Raw genomic sequence first — 24,027 nt, forward strand, 5'->3', positions numbered from 1 at the left:
TTTTCCTAAGTAGACAAGATGTTTCTTGATTTTCTATGTTCTATTATTATTGCTATTGCAGCTGATACTATTATCATGTTTGTTTTCAACACATTAAATTACTTGTTTCTTCACTACGTAGGTAACAATGTGCTTTACTTTGCTATTGGCTTAGGTCTAACAATATCATGAAGACACTTTATCCTATTTCCTCTTTATACGCTTAAACGTTGGTTTAGCAGCGATCGCCAAACCGTCGATAGCGGGGACATTTTCGGTAGATCGCGGGAATGCTCAGACTGGCTAACCTGGATTGTTCCACTGAGCTCAGACTGCACTCATGACATGAACTGCTTGTTCCTCCTGCGCTACAGCCATTGTTAGCCAAGAATACTACTTGATCGTCTGCTGCCTTCACTATTTCATCTCTCAAAGCTACCCATTCTTCTTCTACTGTATTTCTTTCCCCCATCCTTATGAATCATTCCCTAATGCTCTCCCTGAAACTCTCTACAATCTCTGGTTCTGTCAGTTTATCCAGGTTCTATCTCCTTAAATTCCCACCTTTTTGCAGTTTCTTCGATTTTAATCTACAGTTCATAACCAACAGATTGTGGTCAGAGTCCACATCTGCCCCTGGAACTGCCTTACAATTTAAAACCTGGTTCCTAAATCTCTGTCTTACCATTATGTAATCTATCTGAAACCTTCCAGTATCTCCAGGCTTCTTCCATGTATACAACCTTCTTTCATGATTCTTGAACCAAGTGTTAGCTATGATTAAGATATGCTCTGTGCAAAATTCTTCCAAAATTCTACCAGGCGGCTTCCTCTTTCATTCCTTACCCCCATTCCATATTCACCTACTACGTTTGCTTCTCTTCCTTTTCCAACTATCGAATTCCAGTCACCCATGACTATTAAATTTTCGTCTCCCTTTACTATCTGAATAGTTTCTTTTATCTCAGCATACATTTCATCAATCTCTTCGTTGTCTGCGGAGCTAGTTGGCATATAAACGTGTACTACTGTGGTAGGCGTGGGCTTCTTATCTATCTTGGCCACTATAATGCGTTCACTATGCTGTTTGTAGTAGCTTGCCGGCATTTCTATTCTTTTTTATCCATTATTAAATATACTCCTGCATTACCCCTATTTGACTTTGTATTTATAACCCTGTATTCACCTGACCAGAAGTCTTGTTCCTCCTGCCACCGAACTTCACTAATTCCCACTATATGTAACTTTAACCTATTCATTTCCCTTGTTAAATTTTCTAACCTACCTGCCCGATTAAGGGATCGGACATTCCACACTCCGACCCGTAGAGTACCAGTTTCCTTTCTCCTGATAACAACGTCTTCTTGAGTAGTCCCCACCCAGAGATCCGAATGGGGGACTATTTTACCTCCGGAATATTTTACCCAAGAGGACGCCATGATCATTTAACCATACAGTAAAGCTGCATGCCCACATGAAAAATTATGGCTGTAGTTTCCCCTTGCTTTCAGCCATTCACAGTACCAGCACAGCAAGGCCGTTTTGGTTAGTGTTACAAGGCCAGATCAGTCAATCATCCAGACTGTTGCCCCTCTTCAGGAACCACATGTTTGTCTGGCCTCTCAACAGATACCCCTCCGTTGTGGTAGCATCTATGGTACGACTATCTCTATCGCTGAGGCATGCAATCACCCCACCAACAGCAAGGTCCAAGGTTCATGCGGCTGGATTAAATACATAAACAATAATATATAAACAAATTAAATAAACGTATATCAAAGGAATAGCAACAAAAGGTAGGCCAGTAGCTTAATGTCTCTGTACTTTGTAAAACACAGTAAATATTTTACCAATTTCTTCATGAATGGTATATATCGGATGTATACAAAGACATAGATGAATAAATATATTTATAAGCATGCTGCTACAGTTTTTGGCCTGACGCGATCGATAGTAGTCGGCCATTTTAACTTCCAATAACTCATGTACTATTTAAGTTACATGCCTGTAATTTACACCAATTTAGGTTTACGATAATAGCTTTCTAAAGACACGTCGATTGACAAAATCGGATGAACCGTTTAGTTTTTGGAAATTCGTTGCTGCTTGTCACTTGTGTAATTTATCGTCAGACACTAAACTTTAAACTAATAAAGATATTGGAAATCTGAATATACCATCAGAATCGTCGTGCAAATATGGTAATGTACTTGTTTCTTTGTGAGGTATCATGATTCCTCTGGCTACTATTAATTTCTATACGAACTGTGAAATGTCTGCCATTAAGGTTTCACAGAGTCTGCCATCTTTGCCACTCGCACTCCCGGCCTGTCTCCTCCATTGTCACAGCGTCACATGGAATTCCCAGCCAAGCGGCCTATGGACCACGCGCTGGGGCTACCCCTCATGCTCAGCTAACGTTCGGCACCACGTGGTTGCTGCCGGACCGTGGCCGCCGAGAGGCCCCCGCGCGGCCACACCAACACCGAACTTGGAATATTTTCGGGGCGCCACAATTCGCCGTTACCTCACAGGGTGAAAACAGTAATTGTTTCATAACTTAAATTCTGTTGTTGACCTATAAACAAATATAAATTCTGTCATTATTACTAACATTTGGAAGAACCACCTATAGCATTCCTTAAGTATTTATTTGGCTCTGTTCGAAAATATATTAGCAACGCTAGCCCTTCATTAATTCCAAATTAATTACCAGGTTTGACAAAAGTATTTCGTATAACTATATCTGTTAATTTCACCATTTAAACAGATGCACTACTGGACATTAAAATTGCTACACCACGAAGATGATGTGCTACAGACGCGAAATTTAACCGACAGGAAGAAGATGCTGTGATATGCAAATGATTAGCTTTTCAGAGCATTCACACAAGGCTGGCGCCGGTGGAGACACCTACAACGTGCTGACTTGAGGAAAGTTTCCAACCGATTTTTCATACACTAACAGCAGTTGACTGGCGTTGCCTGGTGAAACGTTGTTGTGATGCCTCGTGTAAGGAGGAGAAATGCGTACCATCACGTTTCCGACTTTGATAAAGGTCGGATCGTGATTGCGATTTATCGTATCGCGACATTGCTGCTCGCGTTGTTTGAGATCCAATGACTGTTAGCAGAATATGAAATTGGTGGGTTCAGGAGGGTAATACGGAGCGCCGCACTGGATCCCAACGGCCTTGTATCACTAGCAGTCGAGATGACAAGCATCTTATCCGTATGGCAGTAACGGATTGTGCAGCCATGTCTCGATCCCTGAGTCAACAGATGGGGACGTTTGCAAGACAACAACCATCTGCACGAACAGTTCGACGACGTTTGCAGCAGCATGGACTATCAGCTCTGAGACCGTGGCTGCGGTTACCCTTGGCGCTGCATCACACGCAGGAGCGCCTGTGATGGTGTACTCAACGGTGAACCTGGGTGCACGAATGGCAAAACGTCATTTTTTTCGGATGAATCCAGGATCTGTTTACAGCATCATGATGGTCGCATCCATGTTTGGCGACATTGCGGTGAACTCACGTTGAAAGCGTGTATTCGTCATCGCCATACTTGCGTATCACCCGGCGTGATGGGATAGGATGCCATTGGTTACACGTCTTAATCACCTCTTGTTTGCATTGACGGCACTTTGAACAGTGGACATTACATTTCAGATGAATTATGACCTGTGGCTCTACCCTTCATTCGATCCCTGCCAAAACCTACATATCGGCAGGATAATGCACGACCGCATGTTGCAGGTCCTGTACTGGCCTTTCTGGATACAGAAAATGTTCGACTGCTGCCTCGGCCAGCACATTCTCCAGATCTCTCACCAATTGAAAACGTCTGGTCAATGGTGGCCGAGCAACTGGCTCGTCACAATACGCCAGTCACTGCTCTTGATGAACTGTGGTATCATGTTGAAGCTGCATGGGTAGCTGTACCTGTACACGCCATCCAAGCTCTGTTTGACTCAATGCCCAGACGTATCAAGGACGTTATTACAGCGAGAGATGGTTGTTCTGGGTACTGATTTTTATTATTTTATTTTTATTTTTTTTATTTCTCAGGATCTATGCACCCAAATTGCGTGAAAATGTAATCACATGTCAGTTCTAATATAATATATTTGTCCAATTAATACCCGTTTACCATCTGCATTTCTTCTTGGTGTAGCAATTTTAATGGCCAGTAGTATTTTATGTGAGCTTCACTGCTTTTCATGAGTACTTCAAACTCTGGCACTGTGTTGCAAATGCTTTGGCAGTTTACTGTTAGGATTTTAATGCTCTCGCCTGTGGGAGGCATTTCTTTCGATCTTACACTGATACTTCTGGGTTTCCTACAGCTGTTGTTATCTGGATTGGATCTTGTGTACACCCACCATACAGTCAGCTACTTGAGTAGCAGTCTCTGATTTGTTGTGCACACCTGATGTATTTAGTGATACCCACAGTTCTCAACCCTATAGTGCAAGTCCAGGAAGTTGAGCCTAGCATGTCACAGAACCTTCGAAGTCTCTGGTTCAGTCCTTCCTCTTGACTCAGAACCAAAGGGCCACGATTAGTTCTGGGGACAATGCTGCAAATTGTGAGTTTCATTGAAACTCCATGCACAAGGCAGGTCTTCTCAACCTTTTCTGCCAGTTGCTGAAATGATCAAAGAATGACCTCAGTGCCCACACAGCAGGCATCATTTGTTCCTATGTGTGCCACAATCTGCAGTTGGTTGCACCTTGTTCCCTCAGTGGTTGCTGGAATAGCCTCATCCACAAGCTGAGTGAGGTCCCCAGGCATACATACTGAGTGCAGCTGGTGTCCTTTCTTGTTCCTTGCTGCCATTTGCCTTATGTTTGAACTGCCAATGATTAATAGACTCCTATCCTTTTTTGTTTGTCTCCTCCTGACAGAATAAGTTTCCCCAAAACAGATGTGAGCCCCACTGGCTCAGTTTCAGTTTCAGTGAAAGATAGCACCTCAGACTTGTTGGTTAGGGAGATTGGTACAATACCCTGAGTCCCCCCTGGTCCCCAAACATCCTGTGCAAGACACCTAGCTCTACCATTGAAAGCCAATGAGTAATGATAGATCCAGTACCTTCTGCAGAGGCAACAAGATCCACAGGATCAGACAGTATTTCAGGTACCTTTGGTACTAGGGCCACAGGTACATAACTCCCCAGAGCTCTTCCAATACAACAACTCACAACAGCTGCCAATCATTTGCTAGTAATCAGGACGATTTCCAGCTGCTTACAAATGACAACCAAATCATTCCGCATTTGAGAACAGCATTCACAATAGGAGTGCATTTTAGCTGTTGCAGGGCTACAATAACTAAATCACAAATGCCAATTTACTACAAATTAGATTATGAGCAGGACAATGGTAACTACCAAATATTCTCAATTTTTTTTTTATTTGTGTTGATGTACAATGAAATTCGCAGGTCCTTTGGAGTAACTGTGAACCACAAATGCTGATTTGCTGTGAAAGAAATTATGTATCCAAAACCCTTGTACTAGTAACTTATGAAAATATAGTTTGTCCAAAAATTCTCAGAAATAACTTATTTCTCATGTAATTATACAATGAAGTTAGAGAAAGATTGTTTTGAACGAGGATAGGCCTATGGTCCTCAAAAATTTTAAAAGAGCACAATTTAGTTTGAGCCTACAATTGATGGTAACAGTACTAGTTTATCACAGCACCCATAAATGTTTGAAATTTCACAATATATCATGGTACAAACGGCTATTGATAAAATCAATGAAAGATTGTGCAGAAGAAATGATGAACAGTAACACAAGCGAATACAGAACTTTAAATCGGCACATGATCTTGTACAAGCAGTCTCACACAAGGTAGAATTCCTAAGTTGGCTTTTATGCATAAATAAACATGTGTATTGCATGGATTTTTCACTTAGCTGATTATGTGCACACTTCTACACTGGAGTGCTGAAGGAGGACATTGCAGCATAAGTTTATCTCGACCAAATCACTAAAATGTGCAGCACCTATGTTACATATCTTCAGCCTGTTGCAGCTAACAATGCCTGTAACTTTTTTCTTTTGTTTATACTCATTATTCTATAAATGAAGAAGTTAATTAAATAAATCAGTAATAGGGATACAAAAAAACTGTATTGTTATTGTTAAGTAATGTACATAAATAAAAAATGTTAGTATTAAAGAACTGCTTTATTGGAAGAATGACTACCCTAATTAATGTTCTTGTAGGCAAATTTTAAAACCAAAAGTATGTGAGAAAATACATTATATTAAATGTGGAAGGTCTTCTAATTTCGTTGAAAAGGAAAATGTTAATAAGAATCCTCACTGTAATTATGTTAGTTTTCAATTGTCAAGCAAATTTAAATGTAAATTTTATAGTTAAATTAGTAGGATTATAAAATTGTAATTATATTATAAGTTTAAGAAAGAAGTAAACATTATTTTTGTTGTAAAAAAGCTATAAAACTGACCATTGCTGTGACCAAGGCTATCACTCAGTAAGTTATGTGTTTTTGTTCAGTGTTGGCAGCATTTGTTTTTGTACAATTATTTTTGAGGAAAAAGGATGAAAATTGAGAGAGGTTACATTTTAAACTTTATTTCAAAAAATTTTTCAGATTTACTTAAGAACAGAATACATACTGAAAAGAAACAACCTCATGGCATTTGCAAATATGCCAAATTATTCAGCAGTTATCAACACCTCTGATTCATCAAATGGTATTAGACTTACCATATTTTTTGGGTCCAACCAAGGACATATTAACATTTTTTGGGTCCAGCCAAGGACAGATTTTCGAAATTAATTAAATCCTAACAGTTTACTGAAACATTAAACTTCATTTATTTGTATCATTATACTTTTCACTTGATTTGACTTTTTTCAGACATGGTTTCTGTACAAAGTAGTTTGAACAAAATTACTAAAATAGATCTGTGTAAATCACACTGGAATTTATGAACACATTTTCATTCCCCATTCTCTTCCCACCATTAAAATTAATTAGTGTTATCAGCAGTACAACAAACCAAATTCACTTCAAGTTTATATTTTTTTTACACACTGCTAAAGACACTGAGTCAAAATTTGAGCAGTTTCACCTCACACTTTATTGAAACTTAAAAGTTTAACTTGAATAGCCTCCTCCAGACTAAAGTATTTCATAAATTATAAGAACAGGAACAAGATTTACTTCAGTTTTGTTTGAGCTGTCCATCATTACTGTTACATAATTAATGTTTTCCAAAAAAAGCAATACATTATCATTCATAAGTTATCAATTATAAATTGTGAAATAACATTACCCATAATTGCCTCAGTTTCAGCTCTAACAGATAAAAGTTTTTGGTCATCTAACTGTTTAGATGTGCAGTCTGATGTTTTGAAATTGAGTTCATGTCTATAGAAATATAGCCTTTTCAGCAGCACACTTCTGATCACAATTCCCATCTTTGGCTTTAAAAATCTTATATGGCAGCTGAAGTGGTAGCATTAGTGGCACTCTCATTTTTAGCTATTTTGATGTAGTCTCCAATGTCACTGTTTCCTTTATGTGCAACACAAAATTCTCCAGTACAAAATGTCCAATAAGCACATCCATTCTTACTGTCATAGTACAATTTCAAAAAATTATTTTCATATTGCGGGTCAACATTAAACACACACTTTCTCTTGTGCACTGCTAAAGGATGAGGCAAAAACAAGAGTCAAGACAAATAAAATTATCAACAATGATTGGGTGAGTTACTTCACACATGAAAACAGCACAAACACATTGCCCCACCAAATGACTAACAGTAAGCGAAAAGGTTAACTGAGAGAAGCATAACTATAAGAGAATGTTTAAAACTAAGATCTTGAACATATAGGGCTAAAATAAAAAAAATAAATGTTCATCATAAAATTGTTGAACCCCATATATTTTTGCAACCATAGATATTACCACAGACAGCTCTGAAAAAACCAGGACTGTCCAATGTAATCCTGGACATTTGGTAAACCTATGTAGGGTCAACAAAGCATTTCCAACTCCAAACCTTCATTCGCAAGTAATGCTGTGTTATAAAGAGGACATTTCAAATTGTGAGGTAAAACTTTCAATTAATTGTGAGCAATAATGTTTCAACTGTAAGCAGGGCTCAGTATTTATTGATGTACATTACTCTTTTCTTTGAAAAATAGCAATGTAACCAAGTAAATATAAGCTCCCAATAGGAGATAAACAGCTGCTATTTAGTGTAATGACTACAGAGTTGCTTTTCTTTAAGTAGGCGCATTCTATATGATTTACTTGATTAAAGTTAGCTGGCATGAGCATGAGTTGAGTAGCATTAAGCATTTTAATGATAGTTTATTGTCAGCACAAACGTTTTACAATTTGCTTCTGTTTTGTTAATGTATACCTTGCCTCATTCCACATCCTTGAAAGTTCTCCTTCTGGAGAGGATCTAGAGAACATGACAAATGTTGAGGATTGTTTTTGAAGCCATAAAGAGTTTGGATACTCTGCTGGCATCATCGTGAAATTCCTCAGGTTGTTCCATGCATATTTCTTCCTTCAGTTAAAACGATGACTTCAAATCGAACTATACCACCTCTGCATCTTCATTAGCAACAATATTTAATATACCACCTCTGCATCTTCATTAGCAACTATATTTAATACTGCTGTAATAATGGCATGCCAAACAACTAGACTAAATGTTTCATGATGGTCAATGTCCTCACATTAACTGAAAATCCAACCAACAAGTGTACCTTTATAATGATGAAGTTTTCCATCAATACATTGTTTGACAAAAAAAAAAAAAAAAAAAAAAAAAAAAAAAAAAAAAAAAAAAAAAAAAAAAAAAAAAACATTCTCTGCTTCAAGAATCCACCACAGAAATGTCTATATTTGATGTTGATTTGATCTGAAAATAATCTCAGAATTTATCCAACAAGTTATGGCTAAAACACAATTTCTCTTCTGTGAATGACTTGTCAAGTAACTTTTATTCATAGTTGACAAATACTAACATTTTCAGCATAAGCAACAATTCTAATTTTTTTTGTGGTCTATTGTCGCATTTGTCTTTGTAATGATTACCAGCTTCACTAAAGTTATGAAAATCTCAGGTCCATTGCAGTTGCAGAGTAACCCTTGAAGTTTATGAGCTGTGCACAGCCTTTGTAAGTTCATAATAATTTTAAGTAAGCCGGTAATCAATATAAGGCAAATGAGAGAACAAGCTGCAATAAAAACACATTAGAATGATGATTCAGCTGTCACAGATTTACTTCCACTTGACATGATGTCAAGCTTTGACAAGTTTGTAGGCAACAGTGACCGCTTGTTATCCTTCTGCACCAGTTTTTTACAGCACATGTGTATAGCATTTGGGCCCAGAAGTATGCAGCCTGCACATATCAGCATTCTTCGATGTGAATAACTGATACAGAGCCCACGCACTTTCAGAACCCAATAATTGGAAATTGCCTTGAGCCCTACTGGCAATTCTGTTAATTCCATTCAGAATTGTCCCGCAAAAATTAAATTTAATCTTTCACTTCTGTTGTCCAGTTATCCTGATCTAGTAATCGGACTTTTTTGTTTGTTTCATGTGTAGAATAGTTCCTTAGAATATATATTTTTGTTAACATACAGATTATAATTGCGCTTTCACATCTGAAACATCACCTCTGTGGGTATCCGTTTGTTCTTTTGATGTTCAGCAGTTCTGATTGGGCTGTATTGATAACATTGCATTACCGATGTGACATAATACATGAACTTTTGTACTGTGATGATGGTTATTAACCAAAACCAGTAGGGATAATGAAGGCCATATATAAAGCTGTATCTTGTGCATTTCGTAAAATAAAAGGCTAGAGTAATGACCCACAATTTATCCAAGAAATGAACGGTATATGACACTTTGCACTGATTAGAAATAGACAGATGTATAAGTAATCACTGCAAGATTTTCAAATTTGAAGTAGAAGTAAACAATACCTTTCCTTCTATAAACTAATATGTTTATTTAATGTTTGGTGTAAAATTGGTTTAAAGCCAACAAAAAATTAAGAAAAAAGTTTTTTTAATGTTTGAAGAAGAGAGAAGTTTGTTCAAAAAAACATTAAGTAAATTTAATTTTTTTTTATAAAATATAATTGTTAAATACTAAATCACAAAACTGAAATACATACAAAGGTAAAATACAGAGAGTAAAGGGATACATATTTCTGCGGAGAAATGTAATGAAAGTAGAAGGAAGCTATGAGGAACAGTAGATTAGCTACCTAGAGATCAGAAGCTTTCAGACTGTTCTCGAATACTTATGAAACAATAGTGAATTTAAGTACATAACCTCGTAACTAATATCAAGATTTCATAAAAAATATCAGGATATACAAGATCAGCACCATAAAAATAAATTCTGTTTTTTACACACAAAAACTCCACATAATAAAATAAGAAAAAGTTATTTGTACATTTCTCTTATCTGTTAAGCTCAGACCTTCTTAGATTAAAATGAAAAAATAAATTATGGAGTAGTCTGTATACAAAACATTTTGTCTACCTACAGTCATTTTTCTTTAAAAATAGATGAAGGACTTCTCACTCACAACAAACTGCAAGCCAAATGCAAAATTTACAAAGGTACTCTTCTGGTTTCCTTGAAGTAATAATCAAGTTCATAAGATACTAAAAAGTAATGAGTCTATACATTTCAGGTACAGATGCCATCTTCTTCTGCTGCTCTTAGCAAGGAAGAGAAGATGCCCATAGACCTACTAAGTAGTTGTGTAGGTGTCCCATCTTCAACAATGCGGCCAGAATCCAAAACTAGGATGCGATCACAATTCAGAATTGTCCTTAGTCGATGCTATACAAAAAAAGAAAGGTATGGTTTAAATGATGACAACAGCTATGGAAATAAAAAAAGTCCAGGAGCAAGAATACGGTAATGGTCAGAATTCCTGTGTTTTTGTTTGTTATACTAAATCAGCAGAGTACAATGGGTAAAAATGGAAAGAAATAAGAAACTAAACAATACTACTGAACTGATACAGGCTTTAGAAAATAATGCCAATGTTGATGAAGAGTAAATAAGGAGTATATATTTTTCTTAGACAGAAGATTCCATTGTGAAAACTGTGTCAATAAACTTCAAGAAGCAAATTACAGTTAAGTTGATGTCAATATAAACACTTAAAAATAGGAAAAAATATTACTTTCCAAGCTCTCGAGAGTTCTTCTGTTCCTTCCTAAAAGAGAAATGAGGGTTTAAGAGATATTGGCTGGTGAAAGTTGAAAATTTGGGGTGGATCACTCAGACTCAATCTAAATAAATATTCATTTTGAAGTGCATGGAACCACATGTCACATTTTCTTCACGTTCCAATGCCTCTGCAGAACCTGACTAATCTAATCTTGTCTGTACAGTCCCTGCAAGTGTTTTATAGAGTGGGCTGAATTATATTTGTAAGTTCTTTACTTAAGGGGGGATATAATCGATTTTGGTCCAAAAAATCGATTTTTCAAAAATATTATTTTCTTGATCTACATAGCTTAATCTATGTTGTGTGTGATTTTTGTCACGATAGCAGCTTTAGATATGCTTTTAAATTGTTAAATTGATTCACTCTGCACTGGTGACCACGCCCACCTTTTCTTGCATTTGGGAAACTGCTTGTTTCAGTGGAATTTTCGCCAGTGTGAAGACTGTTTTCTTTCGATGTCTTTGGCTGACATCTATATCTTTGCATGAAAACTTTCTTGTATGTGGTTTAGTATGTTTTGACAATACTAAATCATATTTGTAGGTGGAAGGTTGAATTCGCAAACATTTAGGTGGAAGTCAAGATTTATGCATAATGGGTCATGGAAAAACTGTTTAGGAAACGGAGGTTTCATGGAAATCGTTTTGCCAACAAAAAAGAGGAAGCAGCTTGAAATGAATAACATAAGCTCTCAGGATCAGCTTCGAAACTTGGGACAGGATAATTGTACAAGTGTGTGAATGATGTTGATATGGATGCCACAGGATTCAGACTTATTGATTTAGAGCTTCTCTGCCAGACTAAAAGTTTTCATGTTCATGTGTTAGCTTTAAAAATATGGAATGCATGATTGTTGTTGCACAAAGAAGAGTGGGAATAACTTGTGATTTTTAATTAATTTGTAATTCGTGTGGCTATGTGTTTTCATTTTCCTCCTCCAACAAAACTAACACTGGTACCTATGAAAGCAATTTTAGGTTAGCATATGCTCTGAGATGCCTTGGACAGGGCAGGGAAGGAGGTAATTTATTGTATGGTTTTCTAAACATGCTTCCACCTTGTGCAACGTTTGAAAAAATACATAAAGAAATGTCTGATGCTGTATGTGATATTGCCAAAGTTCTATGAAGAAAGCAGTGAAGGAACTGGTGGACATAAACCAAAAAGAAATAGATCCTGGAGTAGATAGATATTCATGACAGTGAATCTCCTATAAAAGTTACTGACCTGTGTGTGTCTGTGGATGAGACCTGGATGAAAAGGGGTCACACATCTCTGTATGGAGTTGCATCTGTTATTGGTATTGATTCAGGTAAAGTTTTAGATGTACAGGGTGTATACGTCCCAGGAAATCCAGGAAAAACCCGGGAAATTTTTCATCCGTGAGAGAACCGGAAAAAATGGGAATTTTTCATGGTTTTAATTTTCAGTTATTTTTTTGTAATTTTGACTGGTAAGAACTGATATTCTAACATTATGTATCTTTATCCCACTACTGCAGAATAATACTGCAGAAATCAAATATAAACGAGAGAAATACCAAAATAAAACTTGAGTTCCAAAAGAAATGTGGCATTTACAACAACAAAGCACCTGCACACGCAAGCGTCTGCCAAGGGCAAAATGTGTCGACGGCCTAGGAAGAAGACTGCATTAATTCGTAACAACAAACTGTTTATGATGAGCGTGAAGTCTCAACTGTTTTACATTAGGTTAGTTTGAGCAGCTGCCAGTGGACTCGGCGCATGTACAGCTCAGTCACATATGAGCTTTATCTTCTCTGGCTACTTGAAGCCAGATGCTAAATGCAAAAAATTTTTCTGGCGCACCCAAGTTGCCAGATTTATGCATGCGCAGAGCATTCTGAGTTGTACTGGGAGGGGGGAGGGGGAGGGGGGGGGGGGGGTAGTCTCGCCTTGTTCCTGTACAGTTCCCACGTCAAATGGAAACCGAATGGATTTCTGTGGCTGGGAGCCATTAGGTGAATTAAAATACATTCACATAATTATGGAAGGCTGAAATATATCATTTGTTTCAGTTTTCTGATTTGATTTCATTTCCACGTTTTTGGCAGTCAAGCAACAATCGCCTTGCAGAACAATGAAGTTATTTTCATCGGTCTGCTAGAGAAAATTGGCTTTTATTAATCTTTTCTACCGAGGCAGTCAATTTGTTTGAAACAAAGCATTTCATTCCACAGTATAGGCTAGTTTCAACTGTTCGCTGAATTTCAAGTGCACGTTTTCATCTTCTGGTATGCATGGCATTTTGCTATAATAAAGAACCAAACATGAGATAGCACAGTACCGGCACCCTAAGAAAATTTACATCCCGAAAACCACTCAGGAAAATTTAATATCAGGTCGGGGCCTACTTTATTGTGAATCTGGACATACGAGTATGCACTTCAAGTCGAATTTTACAGGGCATACATAAAGTCTGGGAACACTTTCAATTATTTATTGCACAAGCACCAAACATTGTACAGATGTCATACATATTGCATTTTGAAGAGATAATCTGGAAAGTTTTTGTACAAACATTCGATATGAAAACCATGAGTAACCGGCAGACGTCAATACGGTAATCGAATTCTTGCCATACCCGTCCCAGCACGGCTTCGTTGACTCTGACAGTCACTTCCCATATTCTCTCCCGGAGCTCTGCTACATCACATAGTGGGGCAGTACGTACACCAGATCTTTAATATGTCAACACAGAAAAAAGTTATACGGGTGAGATCTGGTGACCGGGGAGGCAATTTCATGAAACAGCTGTCCCCTTCTGTAGCACGGCCAATCCATCGATGCGACAGCTCCATGCTTAGGTACCCACGAAGTTCATGATGAAAATTGAGTGGAGCCCAATCCTGCTGAAAGCTGAACAGAGAATTCAATTGCATTTGAGGCATCAGCCATTGCTGCAACAAGTCAAAGTAGGAATATCCAGTGACAGTGCTCTCGGCGAAGAAGAATGGCCCGTACAGTTTTCGACATGATAAGGCACAAAAAACATATACCTTTGAGGATTCACTCTCAAATTCAATGCATTCGTGTGGATGCTTTGTACCCCAGATTCAACAATTATGCCTGTCCACTTCCCCATTAGTGTGAAAAGTGGCTTCGTCGCTGAAAATTGAGCGATCAACAATGCCATCCCCATCCTCATTCAATTGTTGCAACTGTGAACAAAACTCAAAACGCTTGTCTTTGTCGTCCGTCATTGAGCTTCTGCACTAGCTCCAATTTGACTGGTTTCATAGACAGCTTCTGTCACAGGACTTTCCACACTGACATTGGAGCCATTTTAAGTTCATGGGATGCACGACGCACCAATTTCTTTAGACTCCTTGTGAATGTCTCTCGTATGCGCGCTCCACATTCGCTTCACTCACACTGGGACGTCCGCTTCTCTTTGCCGGGCTCAAGCAACCGGCTGTAACGAATTTGTTGTGCCAGTGGTAAATGGCGTTCCTTGTTGGTGGCTTCTTACCGTACTTGGTTCTAAACACCCGTTGAACAGCTGTAGCACACTTGTTTTTGTCGAACTCCAACACACAGAAAGTTCGCTCCTTACCTGCACTCGCCCTGTTTGCGACCAGCGCTATCAGCAAATTACCAAACTACACTGTGACGGTATACATGAAAAAAAATCTTTCAGGGTTTCTCTTAAAAATGATATATGTACGATATCTGTACAATGTTTGTTTCTTGTGCAATAAATAACTGAAAGTGTTCCCGGACTTTATGTACACACTGTACATATTAGTATGGTTTAACAACTACCGATGCTCTTGGAGTATCCTCTGATGTCCTGTTTCTTTTATGACTTAATGTAAGATATATTATGGTGCGTTTAAAATTAGTTGGGACTTTTAACGTTTGCCCGGGTAACAACAATGGCGAGCCAACTTACCCTGCCACGCCCGCGGCGGTTCGTCTGGTAAAGGGCCTCTGTTTGCCACAACATGAATAAACAATATCACGTGGCATCACGCATAAGATGTGTGAACGTTTGTCAGCTCTCGTAATATAGTCGAATTTGTGGCACAGAAATGTTCTGTAGTCATCAGGTATTGTGAAGAAGCGTTTTGTGATAGCATTGCATTAATAACAACAGCGCAGTACATCTGAATAAGAAATTTGCAATAAAAGGTCGTCCAGGATCACCGTTCAGCTCCAAGAATGCAGTGGAGGAGAGCAAATACTTTTCTCTGGTTACAAAGAAATGTTCCATGAGATAAAGTTGGACCTAGCAAGTACAAGGGGAAGTTAATAGAACTTGTAGTTCTGTATAAGCCAAAACTTCATGCTACCAGGTCTACGAACTGGCCGACCGTAAAGGGCATGGTTCCAGCAGGCTTCTTCCTTACCATGCTCATTTAAACCTTACGGAGTATATGGGTCTAGGTGAAAAGTGATTTGGCAAAACTCAACAAGAATTTAAGCTCACTGAGACTGAAAAACTTGAGTTGTCAGCCATATCAAAAAGGCAAGATGAGACATTGATTCATGAAGAAGGACTGTGATGGGTTTCGAGGAATACTTATCTTGTTCCGATGTTAAATCTGCTTCTTTGTCAAAACACAGCAGAGTTTAGAAATATTCATCTCCCAAATTTTCTAATGGACTTAAAATTTCGAAAGAATCCTCAAACAGTGCAAATAAAAACTGTACAAGTCAGGTCAATAGTTTATAACAGTCAATTGTCAGTATAAAAATAAATGTGTAACTTCTTGACTTATATTGTTGCAAAACCCACAGCAACTCGCATTTCACCAGCTATCGATGCCCTCAATAATTACATTATTTCGCTGTATTCGCTTGAATATCTCAGTAGATATGGAAGTTCATATTAATCATATGGCAAAACACTCTCAACTTTGCGTGCTATCATTCACCAAATCTTGTTTCGATATGTCAAACCATTTATAAGATACGAGGAATTTATGAATATTTCATTCTAGTTTCTTCATCGACGCACGAGTTCGTGATGGTGTGGTTAACATACATTCCATTTTCTCGAGATTGGAAACAGACAGCGATCCTCCAAAGTTTAAAGAATAATTCAATGTATTGTCTACATTTAAAACGCAGCAACGTACAACCTAACAAGCACAAAACACAAATTCATAGCGACACCTATTTTTGATTGCGAACTACAGATTTCTTGGAGTACCGTAGTTTATGTACTATCGAAATATGGCAAGAACTATTACCATTAACGAAATGATAGGGTCATCATGAAGCTGACGAATTAAACTATAAGATGTGCGAGAATCAGATTTTATTACAAAATAGTTTGTTTAAAATCGTTTGAGAAAGATTGCAGATCAGTCGGCTTGCGCTACGACTTCCTGTTCCCGCAGTCAAGCGAGCCTGCTAGGTTCCCGCGCATTATACTGTGGTCATCTGCTGAAGTGCCCAGCTCTCACTGGCTTGCAACTACGCTTCCCTCCACTCGCTCCGTACTAAACTGTCAGAAGTTGCAACTTATTTTAAACACACTATAATGCTTTATACGTATGGACATACGGGATTTCTACTACCATATTTGCACAAGCGCAGTAATGCCTGTTCTCTGGCAACTGCTGAAACGAACCTATTTCTAACACGTCTCGGGAAAATATTTTGAATGGTGGCTTGAAATGCGTTACTTTCAAAGATTGGGTGTGAGAACGTACGATGAATTTCGTAAATCACAGAGCGTTTGACTCTCGGCTACAATTTAACAATTTGAGAACTGGAGACCAGAAATTTATGTAATTATATTAAATTTTACTGGCACATTTGTGTGATGGATCCTAAAATGTAACACACACAAAATAGACACCAATATTACATGTGAAAGATTAGCTTCTCTTGTAGCTTATTAATCTTCAGGATCAATACTATAAGTGAAAGCTTAGCTTTTCTTGTACCTACACTATGTATATTAATTTAAACTTTTCCTGTCTCTTTGTTGGCACTACTTAACTGTGATGTTGCTATTGGATGACTACATCTCGTGTCCTATGCTCTGAATATCTGCTGTTATCGGCTGGAGAGATCACGTGACATGAGTTATGATTGGCCTAAAAGGGCATCATCACAATCTCGATTTCAAGGCTTAGGAAACTATCGTAATTACTAAAACCTGCAGCGTATCATAATAACAGAAATTAGCACCTCTTTTTTTTTTTTTTTTTTTTTTTTTTTTTGGGCGCAAAAATGGATTGATAAGCTTTACAGTTCCGTGGGAAAGTATACTGCCACTTAACACAGAAAAAGTGCCTTTTCATCCAGGAAAAAGTGTGTTTCTTCACCGGGAAAAACACGGGATTTTTTTTACCTTGTCCACGTATACACCCTGATGTAGAAATTATGTCTAAATACTGTCACCAGCGTGCAACAAGGAAAATGTCCAACAACGAAGACAGTGAGAAACTGTGGCAAGAAAAGCATGCAGTAAGCATGCTCTAAAAATTATAGTGGCTCAAGTGGTGGCTGCTGCAGTTGTGAGGATGTTCTCCAGATCTGAGGACCAGTATGGTATCAGATATACTAAATACCTTGGTGATGGGGAATTTTCTTCGTTCAAAGCTGTAACAGATAAAAATCCATACAATACAATAATAGAAAAGTTGGAATGTGTTGGCCACATCCAAAAGAGGCTTGGTGGTGGGTTTCGTTGCTTGCTGAAAGAGAAGAAAGGTGAAGTACTTGAGGATGGAAAACCACTAGGAGGAAAAGGCAAGCTTACACTGAAAGAAATTTATTCTCTGCAGTTATTTTATGGGAGAGCTATCAGGAAAAACACACGCAATTTAGAGGCAATGAGGCGTACTGTATGGGCAGTTTTTTTTCCACAAACTACCCACTGACCAAACACCAATGCACAACCTGTGTCTGAAAAACGATTGGTGAAGTTCAGCAACAGAGATGAGACATACATAAACAGTCATTGCTAGAACCTGTTATGAATGCAATTAAGCCCACATTAAGATTTCTTGCAAACTCTGGTTTATTGAGGAAGTGTCTTCACGGAAAGACACAAAATGCAAATGAAAGCCTCAATAATTTAATTTGGATTAGATGCTCAAAAAGGACACTCTGTGGACTTGAAGTACTCTAAATAGGCATCTATGATGCAGCTACAACAAAAGCATTTTACACCATTGACGAGACCAGGGTGGCACGGCCTTCACCTCAACAGGAAGGGGAAGGGTAAATTGGCTGGGGAAATAGCAGAAAAGTTAAAGAGGGGAGGCACTGTCATGAGTGGTAAAATACCAGTGGTTATAGGGTTCAGAAAAGACCCTTTTTTAGGGTAGGGAGGACAGAAAGAAAGCAAATTTTAAGAGAGATTAGAACTGAGACAAACCTTAAGTTTGAGAAAGAAATCAAAAAACATAATTCCAGCTTATTACATCAGCATAAACAGCTATTAGTTAAGAATTTTCAACAGTCAGCAGATATAACTCTACCAAGTTTTAACTCAGTCAATGTGAAATGTCAGCTATCTTTATTGCATCAAAATATTCGAGGACTGAGAAATAAAATTAATGAATCAACTATCTGCTTAGGTGAATTAGAGTCTTCAAACCCAGCTGACACAATCTGCCTCTCTGAACATCATGTGAGCACTGGTATAGAACTTTTAAGTGTTACAGGGTTTAGGTTAGCATCTCACTTTTGTAGATCAGAAATGGAGAAAGGAGGAGTTGTCACATTCATTAGGAACTGTCATAAATTTAAGAACATAGACGTTCATAAATTTTGCCTAGAACAGCATATGGGAGCATGTGCAACAGAATTAGAATTTCACAAAAAATCCTTCATAATATTAAGTGTATATCGAGCACCTGCAGGTAACTTTAATCTGTTTGTAAACCACCTTGAAGCTGTACTGGCCCATTTAACAACCAAAAGCAAAGAAACAGTGGTTGCTGGTGATTTCAATGTAGATTTCCTTAAAGACTCTCCCAATAAGAACTTATTCGAGTTAGGAACACTATCATTCAACTTAATTCCCACAGTAAAGTTCCCCACTAGAGTAGCCACTTGCTCACAAACAGCCATTGATAATATATTTATACAAAAGTCCAATGAACAAAATTATATTACAAAACCAATAGTCAATGGCCTCTCAGACCATGACATGCAGTTCCTTCTGTTAAATGTTAATACTGAACAGAATATAAAATCTGTTAAATCTGAGCTCAAGAGGGTAATCAATAAGCCAAAAATTGATTATTTTAGGACACTCCTCAGAGACATTCACTGGACTGATTTTTACAGTCCTCATGGCATGAATGAAAAATATAACACTTTTGCTAATAAACTGCTTACCTTATTCGAACACTATTTTCCCCCAAAACTTGCCAAGGTTAGAGCAAACTCTACAAAAAAGACATGTATTACTCAAGGAATAGGGGTATCTTGTAAAACAAAAAGAAAACTGCATCTGTCAATCCGAAACAGTTCCGATGTTGATGCTATAGCACATTACAAGAAATACTGCAAAATATTAAAGACTGTAATACGGATGTCAAAGCAAATATATTACAAGGAAAAGATAGTCATATCAGATAGCAAAATAAAGACAATATGGGATATAGTGAAGGAGGAGACCGGTAGAACCAGACATGAAGAGGAACAAATAGCATTAAGAGTAAATGATACATTGGTGACAGATGTGTTTAGTGTTGCAGAACTTTTTAATAAACATTTTATAACTGTTACTGAAAAGATGGGGTTGTCAGGTTCGGTAGATGCTGCTATGGAATACCTCAGACCATAAAATTTCAAGCAACTTCCATAATATGAATTTGACCCTCACTACCCCAACAGAAATAATGTTCATCATAAAAATCTTTAAAATCAAAAACATCTAGTGGGTATGATGAAATATCAACAAAGTTAATTAAAGAATGTGATTCTGAGCTAAGTAACATATTAAGTTATCTGTGTGACCAGTCATTTATCAGTGGAATATTTCCTGAATGGCTGAAATATGCTGAAGTTAAGCCACTGTTTAAGAAGGGAGATAAAGAAATAGCATCAAATTTCTGTCCAATTTCACTGTTGCCAGCATTCTCAAAAATTTTCAAAAAAGTAATGTACAGTCGGCTTTATAACCATCTTATCTCAAATAACATACTGTCAAAGTCACAGTTTGGATTTCTAAAAGGATCTGATATTGAGAATGCTATCTACACTTGCAGTGAAAATGTGCTTAATTCATTAGACAAAAAATTGCAGGCAACTGGTATATTTTGTGATTTTTCAAAGGCATTTGACTGTGTAAATCACAATATCCTTTCAAGTAAATTTTATTACGAAAGAGACATGTATCAAGCTATCAGGCATCATCCAACTGGGAACTAATTACATGTGGGGTCCCACAAGGTTCCATTTTGGAGCCCTTACTTTTTCTTGTGTATATCAATGACCTTTCATCAGTAACATTACCAGATGCCAAATTTGTTTTGTTTGCCGATGATACAAACATTGCAATAAATAGCAAATCAAGCGTAGTCTTAGAAAGATCAGCTAATAAAATATTTGCGGACATTAATCACTGGTTCCTAGCCAATTCTCTGTCACTAAACTTTGGAAAAACACACTACATGCAGTTCAGAACTTGTAAGGGGTGTCCCACGAGTATATGTATAACATACGATGACAAGAAGATAGAAGAAGTGGACAGTGTTAAATTCTTGGGATTACAGCCTGATAATAAATTCAACTGGGAGGAGCACACCACAGAATTGCTGAAGCATCTTAACAAATCTCTGTTTGCAATGCGTATTTTGTCAGACATAGGGCATATAAAAATGAAAAAGCTGGCATACTATGCTTACTTTCATTCCATAATGCCATATGGGATTATTTTTTGGGGTAATTCAACAAGCCAAGCTAAAGTTTTCTGGGCACAAAAACGTGCAGTAAGAGTTATATGTGGTGCGAACTCAAGAACATCCTGCAGAAGCCTGTTTAGGGAACTAGGGATACTAACTACTGCTTCCCAATATATTTATTCCTTAATGAAATTTGTCATTAAAAATATATCACTTTTTCAAACCAACGGCTCAATTCATGGAATCAATACTAGAAATAAGAATAATCTTCACAAGGATTTAAAGTCACTTAGTCTTGTACAAAAAGGTGTGCGTTATTCAGGAACACACATTTTCAATAACTTGCCAGCAGCCATAAAAAGCTTAACAACCAATGAAATTCAGTTTAAGAGAAGCCTAAAGGATTTATTGGTGCAAAATTCCTTCTACTCCATTGATATATATATATATATATATATATATATATATATATATATATATATATATATATATATATATATATATATATATAACTTCTGCGCAATTTCAGTGCAGTAATGTGTTCATTGTAAATGTGTGTGTGTGTGTGTGTGTGTGTGTGTGTGTGTGTGTGTGTGTGTGTGTGTAAGTAAGTACAATCTAACTTCTGCACCATTTCAGTGCAGGAATGTGTTCATTGTAAATAAGTATTATAGTAGTTGTATTACATGTTTATTACCTTATAAATAAATAAAAAACTTTTTTATTTTAAATTCAGTGCATTAGTATTTGTAAAATGACTTTCATATAGTGTTCATTAAAAAATGACGATCATTCCACTTGGGACCTGTGGAATGGTACATTAGCTTATTTGTTTTAGTTGTAAATATTTGTTATGTATTGTTGTTTTTCTGACATGTTCCACATCCTGGAGGATCTCCTCACTACGGATCAATTGGAATGAAAGTAAATCTAATCTAAAAAAAGGGTCAAGAAAGCTAACAGATCAGAGCTCTTTAAGCTCACAACAAAATAACTCACAACAAATGAGCCAATGCATATAGAACCTGCAAATACAGGCCAGGCAGATTCGAAGAGGGGGGAAGAGAAACCTGGAGGATGAGGAGTATCAGCATGGAGGATTTTAAAATTGAGGTAAGCTTACTACATCTAGAAGTATGAGAAGAAAATCTTTGAATCTCATTTTCTCTGTTTTACATTATTAGAAGCTTTTTCTCAAAAATTATATACCTTAAATACTATGAAATTTTCGTGAGCTGTTTGCAGCATGTTGCAGTCTCCCTGGAACTAAAAAATATGAGATCCTGCAATTACATTCTGATTTTTAGGTGAGTTTATGTAGAAAAAAAGTTAATTTTAGCTGTGCAAAATTAAAAACTCTGTTGATGATACAGTTTTTACCATAAATTAATAACTGTAGTTTAGTGGTCTTATAACCTTCTCAGGACACTACAATAAAATTTTCAGATTAATGACATGATTAGAATTTGAGTTATGGCTTTTTATAAAAAAAGACAATAAAAAATTATAATTCATATTTCTGGCAAAATATTAATCCTGCATATTTTATTATATTTTTTCGTTAAAACTAAACTCTTTTGCTTTATACATGCAAAATCTTAGATTTGTACATTAATAAATAAGGCTGTAATGATTTTTTAAATAAATGTTTACAATTTCTGTTACATCCCCCCTTAAAATGTCTTAATATGGCTTTTGGAAATTGACTTTCACTGGATAATTTACATCTACCTTCAAGTGTCTGCCAATTCAGGTTTCTCAGCATTTCTGTGACACTCTCCTATGAGTGAAATAGACCTATGACAATTACTGTTGTGACAGTGCCACGACATTCAAAAGTGCCGCTACGTCAGTACGCGAACACGGCGATAGAGGCGCTCCGCAGCTCGGCCGAACGCGGGAGCGCCACCTGGCTATGAATGGCGCCGGCCGCATGTCACAGCACGGCAGTCGAATGACAGATACGGAGTTAGTAACATGTAACCCGCTAGTGTTTCTACTTTTGTATATCCACGCAATTTATTAGTGATTAAAGGTTATAACACTTTTTGGCGACGAGGTCGGATATTTTTTTTCCTGCGTTGTGGAATTGTGTGTTCGTGTCGGGGCAGACATGGAACAGCTTATGCAAGCGCTTATTGAACAACAAACACAGCTGACGGCTGCTATTCAGGCGTTGTCGACGTCGCTTACTCATCGTCTGTCTTCCTCTTCTCCGCCTCCGTTCCCTCCTTGACGAGGCCGCTGACGACTGGGAGGATTATGAGAAGCGTTTGCGGCAACACTTCTTGGCTTTCGGCGTTGTCGACGCTCCTATGTGTAAGTCGTTATTTCTCTCTTGGATTTCCCCACGGATCTATCAGCTGCTGTCTCAGTTAGCCCCTCTGCGGGAACCTGCCTCTCTGTCTTTCCAAGAAATGTGTGACTTATTGTCTAACTATTACCGCAAAAACACCCATGTCGTTGCCGCCCGCGTGGCGTTCTACCGGTGTCGTAAACAGCCCCATCAATCTTACTGGGCTTGAGCGGCGGAACTACACGGTCTGAGTCAGAAATGTCAGTTTGTCACGGACACTCATCATGAGTCTTACGCTGATTCAATGGTTAGGGACGATATTTTACGGCTTGCTCCTGATAAAGAAGTTCGGCAACGTGCCTTACAATTGCCAAACCCGTCGTTGTCGGAAGTTCTCAGCATCGCTCAATCGTTTGAAGTGTCTCACGCTGCTGGTGCGCAAATAGACGCGTGGTGTGATGTAGGCGCTGTACAAACCACTTTCGACGCGGACAATTTGCCTGTTTCACAGGGGAACGACGATGTGGCGGCGGTTCACTCGCGTCAACAACGTCGCGTTGGGCAGCCACGCTCGCAGCGAAAACAGCAACTACAGAAGCAGGTTCGTTCCGCACTTCCTTCTTGTCC

At 37.8% G+C, this 24,027-nt stretch overlaps 1 protein-coding gene across 1 annotated transcript in view; it reads right to left on the bottom strand.

Annotated features, from left to right (window-relative positions):
* Nucleotides 1-9,890: 9,890 nt before the first annotated feature.
* LOC124803008 (ATP-binding cassette sub-family C member Sur) overlaps nt 9,891-24,027 on the bottom strand; it is a 415,616-nt gene continuing 401,479 nt past the window's right edge. Inside the window, exon 27 of the mRNA XM_047264118.1 lies at nt 9,891-10,866. Coding sequence (XP_047120074.1) covers nt 10,711-10,866 — 156 coding nt within the window. The 3' untranslated portion in view covers nt 9,891-10,710. The remainder of the gene's footprint in view (nt 10,867-24,027) is intronic.

This window comes from Schistocerca piceifrons, chromosome 1 (genome assembly GCF_021461385.2).
Source record: "Schistocerca piceifrons isolate TAMUIC-IGC-003096 chromosome 1, iqSchPice1.1, whole genome shotgun sequence".
Classification (NCBI taxonomy): Eukaryota; Metazoa; Arthropoda; class Insecta; order Orthoptera; family Acrididae; genus Schistocerca; species Schistocerca piceifrons.